The 18,258-nt window shown below is 41.1% G+C and overlaps 1 protein-coding gene across 1 annotated transcript in view; it reads left to right on the forward strand.

Annotated features, from left to right (window-relative positions):
- Positions 1-466: 466 nt before the first annotated feature.
- Positions 467-18,258, forward strand: part of PRDM5 (PR/SET domain 5) — a 210,247-nt gene continuing 192,455 nt past the window's right edge. The window contains 1 exon segment of the mRNA XM_086704306.1: positions 467-953. Within this exon segment, the coding sequence (XP_086560432.1) occupies positions 861-953 (93 nt within the window). The 5' untranslated portion in view covers positions 467-860.

Consider the following 18,258-nt stretch of genomic DNA (forward strand, 5'->3'; position numbering starts at 1 on the left):
TGTATCTTGTGAAGTGTAAGCACTTTCTCTGGGTTACAGCACCATACAATAACTAGTTTCTACTGGATTTAAATATTTAAACTGTTCGCGACAAATTTTGAATTAACTTGAAATGGATTAGTTGCAGACTGTGTACACCCCCGTTCCCTGTACGTTAATCACCATACTTACTGATCCCCTACGAGTTCAAATCCCTGAAACAAGCATGAAAAAAACAATACGAGAAGGACCCAAATTTCTTACTCCTCAGGGATGGTTTTCAGTAGTCGGGCAATAAGCATACTTTCAGAGTCTGGAACTCCATAAAATTGTTTTGGAGGATGCCCCCAGCTGTGTCACGCCCATTTCGTTTTGCATCTGAAAACAGTACAATTTCCCAACTAGAACTAGTTCAGCGCGGCAAAACCCAGAGCTAGACAAGGGCGGGTCTCGAAGCTACGGCGCTGGGCGCGGGGAGCAGGCTGGTCCTCTCCTTTCGCCGGCCTCTGGGTTTGAGGCCCCGAGGTCAGCTCCGCTCTCGGCTCCGCGCCCGGCGCGGGTGCGAGCCGCCAACTTCGGGCCAATCAGCGCGCGGCGTCTCTGAGACCGCAGCGCCCCGGCCCGCGCCCCCCGCGCCCCCGCGGCAGCAATGGCAGCAGCGGCCGCGGCGGCTCCGGGCTGAGCCAGACCCGGGACTAGGAGGGGCTGAGCCGCGGGGGATCCTGGAATCGGCAGGGAGGTGGGGATTCTGGGAGGAAAACTCCATTTCCTCCTTCCCTGCCGGCCTCTCCCCTCCACCCAGCACCCCAAATTTCGATGTGTCTCCTCCCGGGCGCAGAGCGCTGGTGCTGAGCGAGGCGGCGGCGGCCGCGGCCGGGAAAATGCTGGGCATGTACGTGCCGGACAGGTTCTCCCTGAAGTCCTCCCGGGTTCAGGACGGGATGGGGCTCTACACGGCCCGCAGAGTGAGAAAGGTGGGTGACCCGGCGGCAGCCTGCGCGCCCCTGCTCCTGCCGCGCTCTGTGCGCCTCCCGGGGTCGCCCCTCCTCAGGGCTGGGGGCTCTGCGGGCGTCCCTGCCGTCGCCCCTAGCCGGGGCCGACCGGGACCCCCGCGGGAAGGCCGGGGCCGACGGGGCGGCCTTCGCCTGCCGCGTCTCCCGAGCGGGCAGCGCCACGTAAGTGCCTGCGGGGCGCGCTCTGCTCCCGGTCGGTCCAGGGGCGGAACTGCCGCGGGCCGCCCTGCACCAAGAGGTCTTTCCTTTCCCCTGCAGGAAGTGAGTCCGGATGGAGCCTCCCTCTTCCTCGGTGCTGGGAGTGAGCTGCGTCTTTGCGTTGGCGGAGCCGCGCGTGGGCGGGTGTCTTCACAGGCGCGCACGCAGCCCCGCCGCAGCCTTTCTTCCTTTAGGGTGATTGGAAATGTGGTCGGAAGCGCCTCGCTCTCGCTATAGGTTTTGGGAGGGGGTCATCCCGAGCGAAGCTCAAAACAGGTTTTGGAATCTCATTCACACACTCAGAAGTTCTTTCCTTGCTTCCAAAATGTGTTGTGTGTATTCTGGGAGGTGACAACTCGATAATCGTAGAATCTTTGATTTTTTTTTCTCTGCCTTTGCATTTTCTCTGACTAGATCTCTCTTTCCAGAAGTTTAGAGACAAATGAGCAAGGCAGGCATGTTGCGCTATGCATGGGGGAACGGCCTGGAAATGTTGGATGTTGAAAACAAAGGCCTAGGAGGAGAGATAACTGGAAAATTCCAAACCTTTGGATTTGATGAGACACGTGTTACAGCCGTTTCACAGGATGTGTAAAATCTGGAACCACAAAGCCAGTGGTAAAATGCCCAGGGTAACGAGAGCCACCGTTTATTGAGCAGATACTTTGTGCCAGGGCCACTTTCTGGAACTTTATCTACATTAGTAACGTCATCAGCACAGCTCCCTTGAGAACAGTATTAATCCTCATGTAAGAGACAAAAAAACCAGAAGTAATGCACAGTTAAATTTCGTGCAGAGGCTTCAAACCCATGGCTTCTAGGTCCAAAGCTCATGTTCTTTCCAGATCTATCCCTACCAAGTTCACACTCGCACCGAACAGATACTTTGTAAACGAGGTTTGGGTAAGAGCAGGCTTGTTTAGGAAAGGTATGCTAGCAAGAGGGTCACAGAATGCACCCAGAGACACCAGGATGCCTTTCATCTGAGTATAAATCAGAAAGGGGGAAGAAAGGTAGATCAGTGCTTCAGAGGGCTTCCTTGACAACATGACCTATAAGCATCTCCCAGGATAAAACTGGAAGAAGCCAACCCCATACTTACTTTTTCAAATGGGAGTTTGGAAGAACGCTCAAAGGTGAAAACCAGGAGTAAACACTTTATCTGAATTTGAGATGAACTGAATAGATGTTTTTGTCAAATAGGTAAATGTCAACATCCACATTCGTTCAAAGCAGAAGTTGAAATTCTGCTTTTAATCCTTTCTCACGGCATCTAGAAAATTCCCAAATGTATTTTTCATGAAAGTCTCAGGCCTAAATTTAATTACTTAAAAATAAACACAATTCTTAAACATTATTTTGTTTATTGTTATTAATAGTTATAAATTAAAAAGTTATACAAATAATTAGAATTATTACATAATCCCTATATTGTGTCTTATATTACTATTTAGGCTTTAGAAACAGCTGGCCAATGTACTTTCTTTTGATATTTTTATAAATTCCAACTTCTTTTTCCATGTATTTAGTTATTTGGACATTTTTTATTATTTTTGGATATAGAATGAACAGCTTCCCAAATCACCATATGTTAGTCTATCTTATCATTGCAGTACTAAATAGACACTTATCTTTTCCTGGCTCTTACAATTTCAACATGTAAAACACAGAGTTTTTCATCCCGATCACATCTAGAATGCATATCTATATTTCAAGTGAATATGCAGATGTTTGCATTGAATTCAGATGTCCTACTATTAGTGACATAATTTAGTTATGATCACAAGATACTCAATCAAAAGGTCATCAATCATGGACAGGTTCACTGATGCCAGAAATAACCCTGAATTAATTTTCAGTTCCTTTGCCTTCCAAAGGCTGAGGACGAAGCTGAAGCTGAATAGCAGATTTTAGCTGAATGGTAAAGTCAAAGCTGAATGTCCTTACCTGTTTGTGTGTAGTTTCTTGATTATTAAATATTTTCCAAGTTACCTTTAATGGGCCTTCTGGCCATAAATCAAGGATCAAGGGGTCTGAGAAGACTGTATTTCAGCAAAGACCTTAAACTTTTCATATTCTCTATTCTGAATAAGTTTTAGAATATATCACTTTATATGTTACAAATAGCAAATTTTTGTCACACGTTTATAACACACATGCTTGTATAACACTTCTGTTTCAATAAAAACAAAAACACACACACAAAAAAACCAACTGCAGGGCATCTGGGTGGTGTCCAACTTCGGCTCAGGTCACTATCTCCTGGTCCATGGGTTTGAGCCCAGCGTTGGGCTCACAGCTCAGGGCCTGGAGCTTGCTTCAGATTCTGTGTTTCCTATCTCTCTCTCTCTGTGTCTCTCTCTCTCTCTCTGCCCCTCCCCTGCTTGTGCTGTCTCTCAAAAATAAATAAATAAATAAATAAATAAATAAATAAATAAATAAATAAATGAAAGGAAGAAAGAAAGAAAGAAAAACAATTATTGCAACTAAAGCCATCTATTGATTTCAAATTCATAGAAGCTAATCCAGACTGGTACTGACATTGTGGGATCTTTCTAGAGACTCCACTCCCTCTACATTCATCAGGTCAATTTGATTTTTTCTTAACAATGGGACCCCTTAATCCTTTTTTAGGTCCACTCCTTTTTGTGCAGTGTTTGCCAGAGTGAGTTCCCTGCAATAGAATCACCTAATGCCTGGCCCCACCTTAGCCCTATTAGGATTTTCCTTGGCAATAATCTATTTTTGCAGGCCTGAGCTTGTGCTGTCTCACAAGCTCTCTCTCTTTCTCTCTTTCTGTAGAAAATTTTCATAGTGAGAATAAGATGAAAAGGAAAGGACTTCCTTTCCTTTTCTTGCCATTATGGAAATTAGAGGTTGGATGAAGAGAAGGTCCTTTCGTAGCTGTTTCTATGTAAGCCATGAATTGTTCTTGTAGAAAGAATGGATGAGACATTGGAAAGCCCTTGAGTAGAAAAAGGAGACCTGAGTTCATTCAAAGTTATACATATTGCAATTTGCTAATAATTACAATAAGGTGGACACTTCTGGGGTGCCTGGGTGGCCCAGTCGGTTAAACACCCAACTTCGGCTCAGGTCATGATCTCCTGTTAGGGAGTTTGAGTCTGCATCAGGCTCTGTGCTGACAGCTCAGAGCCTGGAGCCTGCTTTGGTTTCTGTGTCTCCCTCTGTCTCTGCCCCTCCCCTGCTCATGCTCTGTCTCTCTTTGTCAAAAATAAAATAAGCATTAAAAAAAAATTATAAAAAAAATTGAAACAGTCCTTTAAGGGCTAGACCTTGTGACAGGCCATATTGCAGACAAAGGAGTTGTTTATTTTTTTTTGTTTTTTGTTTTTTAAGTTTATTTTGAGAGAGACAGAGACAGCATGAGTGGGGGAGGGGTGGGGGGAATCCCAAGCAGGATCTGCACTGTCATTGGGGAGCAGGGCTCTAACTCAGGAAACTGTGAGATCATGACGGGAGCCGAAACCAAGAGTTGGACGCTTAACCAACTGAGCCACACAGGTGCCCCATAGGAGTTGTTTAAATATTTCCATTGAAGGGCCACCTTACACAGAGGAGACTGTTGGGTCGGCAGCCTGAAAGTGTCACACACAAGCACACAGTATGAATTCTGGGTTTTCTGTTACTGTGTACTTGTGTATGCTATCCCATTTTATTGTACAACAGTCTTTGAAGGTTTATTATTATCCCCAGTTACAGATTGCACACTTGGTGGATAATTACTTTTTGTCAAAATGTTTGCAATTGTCCTTATGCTGACGTTTAACTTTTTCTTCTTTCCAGTTCATTCTTCACTAGCAGGCTAAAACTTTACCAGGTTAGATATGTAGTTATTTTCCTTTATATCTAGAAGCCCTGTAACCTGCATAAGCGTAGTGTAGTTGAACTGGGCTTATATTTTTAAAAACAACCAAAGATTAACAGGAAGGCTGAGGAAAAGCTGAAAAGGAAATAACTAAATATAAATGAAATAAAATGTCTCTCCCAGATTTCTGGTCCCCTAATTCCAGTAGAAGCAGTAAATAGCATTGCCGACACCTGTCTACACACCAGCAACTGAATTGACCCCCCTGGGAAGCTCTGTTCCTTGCTCCCTTCCTTCTCAATCTTGTGCTTTCTTGCCCAAGTGGCTCCTGAGTGCCATCCTGTGTCCATGAACCCTAGGGCAGTGTCCCACTATACTTTGCCTTTCTCATGAACAAACACGGGTTCCTAGTTCAAACTTCGTCAGATACTGTAGGATTTTATACACAACTACTTTTCTGGACAAAACTTATTGGCAGTGCTGGGGTATGCGTTTCTTGTTACTGCTGTAACAAATTATCACAAATTTAGTGGCTTAAAGCAATATAAGTTTATTATCTTATGGTTCTGGAGAATATAAATCTAAAATGAGCAGACAGAGTGGTTCCTTCTGGAGTCTCTCGAGTCTGCCTCCTTTCCTTTTGCAGTTTTCTGGAGGCTGCCCACATTCCTTTGCTCATTCCTTTGCTCTGTATCTTTCCAACCTCTGCTTTTGTGGTCACATTTCCTTCTCTTACTCTGACCCTCCTGGCTTCTCTTATAAGGACCCTTGTGGTTGGATCGGGCTGACCCAGGTAGTCCAGGATAATCTCCCCATCTCAGGATCCCTAATGTAATTACATCTGCACAGTCTCTTATATCAGGTAAGGTAAAGGTAGCATACAGATTCTGGGAATTAGGATGTAAATATTTTTGGTGGGCCATTACTATCTTACCTGGGCTCCAAATTATAATTCTTGGCCTGGATTCTGTGGAACGTGTTACGATAACTAACTGGGGTGAGTTGTTCCCCACATACTGATCCTGATAAAATGTATTCATTGCAGATCTACCATGTTGATGAATATAATGCCTTGTTTTCAGTATTGATTCTGGTGAGATCTTCAGAGTTGTCATGCAATAAAACCTGAATGAGTGGTTCCCTTACAAAAAGGAGGAAAAAGTATGTTCGTGGGAAGTAGAAAAAGAACTTCAGAAGTAATCTAATGTGCACATTCTTATTTTACAAATGATGACACCAGAGCCCAGAGAAGCTTCACATGGAGTCTTGCGGCTAACAGCTGCCTCTCAAGCTCCCATGTCTTCCATGATACCAGCGCCCTCTCTTTCAAACCAAGGCAAACACTTTGGTTCTTTTTGAGGGATTTGCAGTAGAGACATTTAATGAGTCAAATCCCAGTGAAAAATACCTGAAGTAAAGTTCAAAATGAGTTTATGAAAGTTAAGATAAGCTAAAAAACAAAAACAAAAACAAAAAAATACGTTGTATAGGGTTAGAAAACCATATGGGAAAGAGGTACCCTGAAAAGTAAAGTAAGGGGGCAGCTGGGTGGTTCAGTTGGTTAAGTGTCCGACTTTGGCTCAGGTCATGATCTCGTGGTTTGTGGGTTCAAGCCCCACGCTGAACTCTGTACTGACAGCTCAGAACCTGGAGCCTTCTTCAGATTATGTGTGTCCCCCTCTCTCTGCCCCTCCCCTGCTCGCACTCTGTGTCCCTGTCTCTCAATAATAAATAAACATTAAAAAAAAAAAAAAAAGTAAGTAAAAGCATAGAGGAACAATCGCCATGCATAAATGTTAATATAAGGAGATGAGATTTTGTGGAATAAAGTGTTTTGTTGATCAGCTTGGAAGGTGAATCTCATGAAGAAACAATGGATCTTTATGCTAGAGCTAGAATTCTGCCAGTGAACGTTTGCTTATATTTCCTGGTGGCTGATGATAACTAACCTGGAAACATAATCAGAGGAAAAATCATCACCATTGATGCCTGCCATATGTGCTATCTCTTTTTTCTGTTTACACATTTATACTCTAGGATAGAGACTCAAAGCAGCTTTGTATATCCTGGTGTTGTTATAGATTTTAAAGTATATAACTAATCCACTTAAACGGATGTTTTCTCTGAAACTTCATATTTTGTTTTTTGTGTGTGCGATAATAATAGCTGTGGTTAATTTTTTTCAACAAATATTTATTGAGCACCTGAAATTGTTAGGCACTCACTGGGCTAGTTGCTGGTGACAGAAAGGTAAATGGCAGAGACAGTAGTCACTGAATGCATCACACAGTTCATATTCAAGTCCTACCAGAAGCCTGCAAGGTTTATCCTGCCGTTGTTATCCTTGTTTTATCGATGAGGGGGCTGATTTTGAGGAAAGTTGTATTAATAATAAGTGGATTAATCAATTTGAACTCAGATAATTCCATATATCCTTTTTACTGAAAAGAAATTTTTTTTGCTCTATACTGATAAAGTGCTGTGTCCATGCTCATATACGACCATCCAGACACACATCTACCCATATAGTTTAACAAAATTATTTCACAAAAATGAGAAAAAGAGTAAACTCATTTCATCATCCAGCATTTCTCATTCAACAGTATTTAATGGAAATCCCTTCAAGTAATCTACTTTGGCTGTAATTTATTATTTTAATATTTATTTATTTATGTATGTATTTATTTACTAATGTTTTATTTATTTTGAGAGAGAGAGAGCGGTGGAGGGGCAGACAGAGGAAGAGAGAGAATCCCAAGTAGACTCTGCACTGTCAGTGCAGAACCTGATGCAGAGCTCAAACTCGTGAACCATGAGATCATGACCTGAGCTGAAACCAAGAGTCGGATGCTTAACCGACTGAGCCACCCACGTGCCCCTGTAATTGATTATTTTTAATGACTGAATATATTTTATGCTGTCAGTGTGCCACAATTTCCACTTATTCGGGTCTGTTTTTATTTATTTATTTATTTATTTGTTTATTTATTTATTTTAACGTTTATTTATTTTTGACAGAGAGAGAGCATGAATGGGGGAGGGTCAGAGAGAGGGAGACACAGAATCTGAAACAGGCTCCAGGCTCTGAGCTGTCAGCACAGAGCCCGACGTGGGGCTCGAACTCATGGACCATGAGATCATGACCTGAGCCGAAGTCGGCCGCTTAACCGACTGAGCCACCCAGGCACCCCTATTCGGGTCTGTTTTACATAGTTATTCAAGATATATCTTCTTCACCAAAATCTGTCCTATGAATTCAGTAGTGAACAAAATAGAGATTCTGTCTGTTGTGGAGCTTGCATTCTAGTGAGAAGAGACAGAAACTAAACAATGAACATATTAGATAAATTTTATACTCTGTTAAAATGTGGTAAGTGCTAAGGAAAAAAGAAAAAGTAGAGCCGGGTATCGATAACTTGGCAGAGTGCATGGATGTGGGTGTGGGGATGTTGTTATAAATAGGTGGTCCAGTTAGTGCTCACTAGGCAAGGGAGGTTTGGGCAGTGACTTACAGGATGGCATATTTCTAGGAGACAAGCATTCTAGAAAGCAGCGAGAGCAAAGGTCCTAAGATGGGTGTTTTCTTGTTGTGTCCCAGGACAAGGAGGCCAGTGAGGCTGGAAGGGAGTGAGTTGGGGCTGAGTACTAGGGGAGGAGGTCAGTTAAGGAAGGGAAGCCTACTAAGGGCCACATTTCTTTCTTTCAAGACATTGCAAAGGTGTCTACTTTTCTTTGAGTCAGATGGGGAACCACTGCAGGGTTTTGACATGATTTGACTTGAGTTTATCAAGGGTCCTTCTGAGAATGACTGGCCACAGGGCAAGTGTGCAGCTTAGAAGACTTGTTAGGATTCTTTTGCAGTGATCCAGGTGAGAGATGATGGTGGCTTAGACCAACATGGTGGCAATGCTGGTAGTGTAGTTTGAAGATAGCAGTGACAGAGTATGCTGGTGGAATAAGGGTGAAAGAAAGGGAAAGATCTGAAGATGATTCCAAGGATTTTAGTGTGAGAAATTGGAAGGGTTGTATTGTCAGCCAACAACTGAGGTGGGGAAGATTGTGGGTGGAGCAGGTTTGAAGGGGGAGGATCAGGAACTCAAGTTGTTTATTTTATAAATGTTTATTCATTTTTGAGAAGGAGAGAGAACGAGTGCACACATGTGCGTGTGTGCTCGCAAGTTGGGGAGGGGCAGAGAGAGAGGAGGACAGGGGACCTGAAGTGGGCTTCCGCACTGACAGCAGCCCGATGTGGGGCTCGACCTCATGAACCAAGAGATCACGACCTGAGCCAAGTCGGATGCTCAACTGACCGACCAAGCCACCAAGGTGCCTCTATTTATTTATTTTTGAGAGAAGAGAGAGTGTGAACAGGGGAGGAACAGAGAGAGACGGAGAGAGAAAAATTCCAAGCTCTTTGCTGAGAGTGCAGAGCCTGATGTGGGGCTCTAATTGAAGATCTGTGAGATCATGACCTGGGCCAAAATCAAGTCAGATGCTTAACCGATTGAGCCAACCAGGCACCCCAAAGGCCTGTTGATTTTGAGGTTTCTGTTAGACAACAGGGAGAGATGTCAAAGAGGTGGTGAGATACAGTTGTTGTACCTGCATATCCTCCTTCCCATCCTTTATGCCACTATTTTCAGCTATTTTATTTTATTCTATAAACCTTACATTTCTGCTATATTCCCTTTTGATCATCAGTTGACTTTTAGAGCAATTAAAAATCAGAAAAATTGTCTTTATTATATATTTTTAACATTCTGGAGCTCTTAATTTCTTTGCTTTTAACTAAGTTACTGTCTGGGATCATATTCCTCATGCCTGAACCATATTCTTTGAACATTTCTAGTAGCATAAGTTGCTGCCAATGAATTTCTCCAGCTTTTGCATGTCTGAAAGAGTATTTTGCTATGTTCTTCAGGTTGACAACCCCCCACCCCCCACTACATTATGGATGTTGCTTGTTTTTCTTTCTTTCCTTTTTTTTGGCTTACGTAGTTTCCGACAAAAAGTCTGCTGTAAGTCTTACATTCTGTACATAATATCTTTTTCTTCTGTCTACATTCAAGATTTTTCTACTTTTCTTTGAATTTTAGAAATTTAAATATGTGTCTTTGATTAAAAAAACTTGGTTTTATGTGTGGTTTGATGTCTTTTATTATTTTTTGAACATCCTTGGACATTATCTCTTCACATTTTATTTCTGGTATAATCTTTCCTCTGGGTCTCCAATTACATGTGTGTCAGACCATTTGATAGAATAGTATGTCACAGCCTTTATATGCTTTGTTCTGCTTTTTCTATGCTTTTTTTTCTTTTTTACTTTGCGTTTTAGTTTAGTTTAGTTTTCTTTTTCCTTATCTTCAAGTTTATTGATTCTTTTCTCAGCTGTGCCAAGTTTCCTAGTGAGTCTGTCAAAGGAATTCATCTTTGATATTGTGATTTCTATTTCTAGTATTTCCATTGGACTCTCCATTTTATAGTTGACATGTCTCAGCTGAAATCTTCCCTATATTCATGCATGTCAACTGCCTTTTCTATTAGGTTATTATTATTATTTTTTAGTTTATTTATTTATTTATTTTGAGAGAGAGAGAGAGAACAAGCATCAGCGGGGAGGGGTCAGAGAGAGAGAATCCTAAGTAGGCCCCTCACTGTCAGCTCAGAGCCTGATGCTGGGCTCAAACTCACAAACCATGAGATCATGATCTGAGCCAAAATCAAGAGTTCATATACTTAACTGACTGAGCCACCCAGGCACCCCTCTAGTAGATTCTTTTACAAAGTAGACATAGTTATTGTTAAAGTCCTTATCTGATAAGTCCAACATCTGTGTCATCTCTGAATCTGGTTCCATTGCTTGCTTTGTTTCTGAACAATGTTTTTTTTTCTCCTTGCTTTTTTGTATGTCATAGTTTTGATTGAATGCCAGCATCATGTGTGAAATGATCAAGAGTGCAGTAAATAGCATTTATGCTATTTACACCTCTTTTTTTTTTTTTTTTTTTTTTTTTTTTTTGGTCAGTCTGGGGATTTGGATCAATCTAGTTAGGAGCTAAAATGGGTTTGCATTATTTTGTTGCTGTTGTTACCTTCAATATATCACAGGCTTTAGATCCTTCTAGAGTTATCTTGTACTGGGGGTGGCTAGAGTGCTCAAGGTTTTTCTCAGTGTTTCTGTTCTACTCTCAGCTCTCTCTCTCTCTCTCTCTCTCTTTTTGTTAAATGTTCTTGTTTTTATTTTTGATAGAGAGAGAGCGCACATGAGTGAGTGGGGAAGGGGCAGAGAGAAAGGGAGACACAGAATCTGAAGCAGGTCCCAGGCTCCTAGCTGTCAGCCCTGAGCCTGTGGCAGGGCTCAAACCCACAAACCGTGAGATCATGATCTGAGCCGAAGTCGGATGCCTAGTTGAGTGAGCCACCCAGGTGCCCCAACTCTCAGCTCTCTTTTGTCCTTGAATTCCTGAACCATAGAGGGTTTTCACCATGCTGCCTTGCTCTTCCCCTTCTATCAGTAGTAGACCGCTATGTATTGTTTTTTGAGATTCTCTATCTTGGTCCAGCTTCATTCTTATCCAGGGTTTATCAGTCTGAGCCCTGGGAGTTGTGTCTTCTCAGCATTCCTACCTCTTCTCCATAGGAGGCAAACTTTTGCCTTGTTTTAGCTTGGTGTTTTGCTGGGAGAGTGTTTCTTGTCCCTTCCACAAAGGTAGGAGTCCTCTGATGGTTGTGGTGTAAGTTCCTGAGCCTGCATTACTTCCTGCCCTTCTTCTAGCAGCAGTGGATCTTTATTTGTGTCCTAGAGGTGACAGTGTGCTGCTTCCCTTGCTGTGCCTAAAGGCTTTTCCTTATGTGGAGGAAAGGGCAGGGCAGGAGGTGTGGAGTGTTGTGTCACTCTTGTAGGGTATGCTGTTCCACTCCTGCATGCTTGCATCCCTGAGGGAGACTGTTCTCCTGTCTGTCCCCCAATCTTTCTTGTATGGGAGATCTTTGGAGAAGACTCTGCACGTGTGTGTGAACTCCGCTTACGTCTGGGGCTTCCACTGGTTCTGTAAGGGCAGGCTGTCTCACATGTACCTTTAGCTGTTAAAGCGTTAGTTGATTTCTTACCTGCTTGTGTGGTGACTGGCGGCTGTGCATTCTGTGATCTGTGGCAGCAGCTAAGCCAGTGCTCTCCTCAAGAAAAGTTAGGATTTTGTGGTTTATTGGCCTTTCGGATTGGTAGGGTAGGAGGGATACCCTTTTCAAATCCTTGGTGGATATTTAAGTTTTAAAATTAATGGCATTTAAAAATATTCTTACTTATTATCTTTATTACTTAATAAATCTGTCCAGTATTGAAGGAGAGGTTTTAAAATCTTCCACTCTAGTTCTTCATGCACACACACACACACACATATATATATATATATGCTATATGTATTATATAATACATATGTATTTTGGTGAAAAGTTAGTTAAGTTTTTTAATTATTTTTTAAAAATATACATAACCTAAAACTGGCCATTTTAATCATTTTTTATTGAAATATAATTAACATACAATGTTATATTAGTTTTAGGTATACAGCATACTGATTCAACAATTCTGTACATGACTTACTACTCACCACAATAAATATAGTCACTACCACTGTGCAACTTTACTACAATATTATTGACTATATTCCCCATGCTGTACTTTTTATCTCCATGACTTATTTTATAACTGGAAGTTTGTGAATTTTTAGTATTTTTAAACTTCTGTTTTCTCCCTGTTAGATCTTCTTCATGAATGTATTTTTTATTACTATATAATGTTCTGCTTTATTCTGTTTAGTGCATTCAGCCATTAATTTAATTCTTGTCTGATATTGACACTATTGCCTTTTTTTGTCTACCCGTTTAAAGTCATTTTTTTATCATTTTGTTTTATCTTTTGTAATCACATGTAGCTAGATTATATTTCATAATGCAATATTACAATCTCTCATTTAATGAGGAATTTAATTCCTTCATATTTAGCATAATAGCTGATAGAACTGATTTCATTCTTGTTGTCTTTCTTTATTCTCATTACTTATTTTATATTGTAACTTATTTTTAAATTTTCCTTATTTTGCGGTCTGTTCAAGTCACTGTTCGTTCCTTTCTTTCTTCTGATTACTATGTTAGTTATATTCTTTTTCATTAGTGATTTGCTTACTCTTTCCCTCTTTCACAATCAGATGGATATGATTTTTTTTGTCTGATGCCTAGAGCTCAACTATGTTTTCCCACAAAAACACACAATTTCTTCTACAAGATGTCCCATTTCCCCTTTCCTTCCCTCCGCCCATCGCCCACCTTCACCCCAGCAGCTTTTGGGATGCTTTTGCCTTCCTGCCATCCTTCCCCAACAGCCCTTAAGTTTGGATGAAATGGTGTGTTATTTAATAGAATTTCTTTTAAGAGTATATCCCCGTTGGTTGAAAAGTTGTTAGTTAGAGCCTATATGATCTACACACTCTGTAAGTTGTTAATTTTGTGTGTATACACACCAGCTCCTCCTTTTCCTCTGCCATCTTCTTTTCTTTGCTCTGGTTCATTTGTTTAGTTAGAGACTTTTTTGTGATTCTTTCTCTCATCACCATGTGGATAATATGCTCTTTGAATCTGTGTATATCATCAGGTAGCTCTCCTTCCACCTGACTGTAAAGGACTTCCTGCTGGGTAAGTGATTTTCAGGTTATTGCATTTCTCTTTCAACTCATTCTCTAAACATATTTAGTTGGAAAATTGTGTTTCTTTTTTCACTCTTAAAAGTGTGTTTTGTTGTTGTTGTTGTTATTTTTTTTGAGTGCTCTACTTGAATGTCCTTAAATTCCCTTATGCAGTTAAGGTATTTCTCTTAATGATTCTGCCTCCTGTAGAAGTTCTATTTTACAGAGTATGGTTCTCATTTTTCTGCCTGATTGTTCTCTCTCAGGCAGCTGGGCCCCTTTGTTTAGGCAGTCTGCCTTGGTTGTTTTGTCAAAGCCTAAGACCGGTAATTAGAGAGCCCTCTGTGATGTCAGCCCTTCCCTATAGGCAAGGGGTCTCTGTCACCATGAGCCTGCCCGGGCAGATAGGTTGTCAGTTCCCTGTTCCTTTGCTCTCTTGTCTCCTTGGACTTTCCTGGACTGCTGAGCATGGAAAGACTGTGGGCTGTGGCCCCCTCCCCCATCTCTGACTTTCAAACGTTTCTCAGCATTCCCTAGTTTCCGGTCCTCAGCCCTCTTCTGCTGTTTTCCACTTTATTACTAAGTCCACTGGAGAGAATGCCTCACACCAGTACCTTGCCAGAGCCTAAGGCTTCACTTATGTCCCGTTGACTGTACATGCTAGTGGCAGTTGTTTTGCTCAAAAGATGAAAGTAGTTTAGGATTGAGTTAAGGGGAAGGTGGTGCATACAGGTCAGCACATACTCAGAATCTCTTCTTCCTCACAGTTCTGCATTTCCCATTTCGTATTTATTTTATAAGGGACTCATTTCATAAAGAATGATTCTGTTATGTCTTGGGCACTGGTGTGTTTCTTTTCCTTGATATTCGCTATATCAGCTGAGAGTAATGGGGACAACTATAGGAATCTGAACCTTGGGGATTAAGTTCTCCCTATAATAAGAAGTTGGCACTTAGGCATTTACTGCTATCAGTTCAGTGGCTTAAAGTGTTGGGGTGGAAGTCTTTGTGTCCTCTTGGCCTCACGATGGCTGCTTTAGCCCCAGCTACCATGCTTTTATTATCAGTGGGGAGAGAGAAGAAGTAACCAAGGCCCAAGGGTATTCTTGCCAGCTGACTTAGTTCTCATTTAAGAGCCTTTGTGGTAGGTTCATACAATGATCTTTGCTTGCATATTGTTAGCTCTCTTCCCTATCTAAATGGGAAGCTGGTGAGTATAGTTTTTCTACCTATGTATATTAGTACCCTCAACAAAAGGTCAGCATTCTAGTACTAAGGAGTATGGATATAGCAAGGCAACTTGCCTCTGCTCAGTCACAGTGGGGAAAGAAGATTAGATATTTTTCATCCTGAACTTTTTAGAAACATACTGTGTTGAAGGCCTAATTGTACTATAAGAACAACACATGAACAGGAGTGTAACATGGAAATATAATTATGTTCTAAGTGGGGACCCTAGACTCCTTCTGTGAAAAATTATCATTATTTCACATGTGAATGACTCAACTGCAGATTGATTCACTTTAATATAATTTATTTCATCAATATGTATATATTTTTTTATTCACTGAGGCATTTCAAAGTAAATTACAGACATTATGACGATTTTTTTCCCTCAATATTTCTGTGGAGGACATTCTCCTAAATAGCCATAATATCATTTTAACATCCAGCAAAAATGACAGTAATTTCCTAATGTCATCTAATTCCAGCCCATACTCAAACTACTCCAGTTGTCTCCAAAGTGTTTTTATAGCTGTTTGTTTTGAACCAGGATCTAATCAGGGACCACCTATTACATTTGGTTAGGTCTTTCAAATCTTTTTACAGTCTCCCTTTTCCCATTCCCCTTTCTGAAGAAATTAGGCTAATTGTAGAGTATCTCACAGTCCGAATTTATCTGATTGTTTTCCCAGGACTTTATTTAATGTGTTTCTCTATCTTCTGTATTTCTTTGAGTCTGGAATCGGGGTATAGATTATTTTACCATTTTTTTGTTTTTTGTTTTTTTTTGTTTTTTTTTTGTTAAATGAAGTGACATATTAAATGCTTTTTCTCTACCCTCAGGATACTTTTGACATTGTAGTAAATAGTGCCGTTTTAAGCAGTGGGAATTGCACGAAGTGTCCACCTCCCTCTCATCTGTGTTTTAACCGCGTGCTTTCTTCCTAGGAAGGACAGATCTTCCCAGGTGCTGGGTGAGAGACAGGGCAAGGGGGAAGAGGTCTGGGTGTGTTCCCTTGCCCTTTTGCCCTTGGAGGTGCCTGGAGAATTCAGCAAACACCCCTCTTACATTCCTATGGCGGACACTGGGGAATGAAGGGCTAGGTTGGTTTACTAAAGACTGCATTTTGGCAGGGGGTGTATAATGTCTGGTTTTCCCACTGTTAGTAATGCCAACACTGTTAGTAATTTTTCCATTTAAAGGGACTTGTGCTTAATAACTAATCTGTGAGCTGACACTGTATAAGTACCTATTTCACTATCAACCTTTTACCTAATGGTCTTAGCCATTATCCATTGATAATCCTTGCCTGAATCAGTTACGTTATTAGAAATTTAAAAATGGTGATTCATTCAAATAAACAGTTCTCCTTTATTTATAAATTATCATTCCTCTGTAAAGAAGAGCTTTCCCTCATTATTTGCTGTTATCTGGTTGTCATGAACTAGGGTATTATTGAAAAGGTAGGGCAAAATGTTAGTTCTTTCTCTCTATTAATTTTAACAAGTTGTTACCCTCTAATGAAGGCAAACAAGGTTTAATTTTCTCAGACAGTCATTAAGAATTTACCAATGTGTTTTAATCAGTTACACTTTGGTTCTCTTTGATTCTCAAATTGTTCTCTTTGATTCTCAGATTTGGTTTTTGGAGGCTGCTCTTTCTAGTAGAATTCAAGACCTGGAAGGAATCTTAGAAATCAGCTACCCCAAATCCCTAAGTTTTATAAGTGAGGAAACTGAAGTTCAGAAGTTTGTGACATCCTATTTTTTTTTTAATGTTTATTTTTGAGACAGAGAGAGACAGAACATGAATGGGGGAGGGTCAGAGAGAGGGAGACACAGAATCTGAAGCAGGCTCCAGCCTCTGAGCTATCAGCACAGAGCCTGATGCGGGGCTCGAGCTCACGGAGTGTGAGATCTGACCTGAGCCGAAGTCAGATGCTTACCCGAGGAGCCACCCAGGCGCCCCTGTGACATCCTATTTTAATGGCAGAGCAGGGATTAGGATTGGGATCTCTTGAAGTCTCAGCTACTGCTTTTCCCACTGTTCTAAGAGAGATACTTGCAGTAAATCTTGCTTTCAACTTCTTACTAATACAAGCAAAATGAGAAGAAATAGCCCATATTCGTAATCATACATTTTTTTGTCTATTAAAAGTTATTGTTGGAGCTTCTAGGTGGCTCAGTCAGTTAAGTGTCTGACTTTGGCTCAGGTCATGATCTCACAGTTCGTGAGTTCAAGCCCTGAGTCAGGCTGTGTGCTGACAGCTCAGAGCCTGGAGCCTGCTTCTGATTCTGTGTCTCCCTCTCTCTCTACCCCTACCCCACTCATACTCTGACTCTCTCTCTCTCTCAAAATAAGTAAACATAAAAAAAAAAATTAAAAAAAAGTTATTGTCTAGTCCAGTGGGCGGCAAATTGAATAGATTAATTATCTGCTTTATTTAGAAGCAACAAAGAAGCACCACTGTAGGCTGGGCATTGGACCAGTCTGAGAGGTGAGTTTGCCTTGGAAAGTTTGCTGTCTACAGGTTGAATTTGTCTTGCAGTCACATTTTATTTGATCTTCAGAGTTTTGAAAACTTGGAATTCATTGCCAGCATAGAAAAGTAGTCATTTCATGTATGCATTTGAGTTGTTAGCTTCTCTAAAAAATTTGCGGATACTTAGCAACATTAGGTTCCTGTTGTGATATAGCAACACTCGGAGTGGAAAAGCTTACGTGGGCATGCCCTTTCAGCTTGCCTCCAAATCACTTCCCAATGTGTCCTTTACATTTTTGTTTTTGGATGTCTGATGTTCTGCTGCTTTCCTGCCTGACCTTGTAAGCATTGGAGATAGTGACCCCTGAAAGAGCTTGAAGTGAAGAATTCTAGGAAAATTCTTGCAATGAAGGTAACATCAGTAACGTAGGCATACGTGTACAGCAAGAAAATGGGGGAGCTGACAGTTTTCCTTTTGCTAATGAGATCTTCAGGAGCTTAATCACAGAGAGTAAAACCAGTGATGACGAGAAGTCGGCTCAAAAATTTTGAAATTCTCAAGAAGATAGTTTGAAATATTGCTTTCCTTCCTGTCATTAGTTATGAATCCCACATATGTATATATATGCATATGTATATATAATTTGTATTATAATGAATCATATGAAAAATTTTCACTTCACGGGTTGGAAATGGTCAAATATTGGCAATTTCATGTGGTTCAACTAAAAGAAAAGTAATCACATATATATGGGGTGTGTACCCCAAATCGTCCTTTCACAGGTGTGTTTTACCCAAGCAGGTTTGAAGCCCACTGAGGTAGAAGAGGCTTACTCTTAGGTTAGAATTCC

The sequence above is a fragment of the Puma concolor genome, chromosome B1, assembly GCF_028749965.1.
Source record: "Puma concolor isolate L17-30 chromosome B1, mPumCon1.1.hap2, whole genome shotgun sequence".
Classification (NCBI taxonomy): Eukaryota; Metazoa; Chordata; class Mammalia; order Carnivora; family Felidae; genus Puma; species Puma concolor.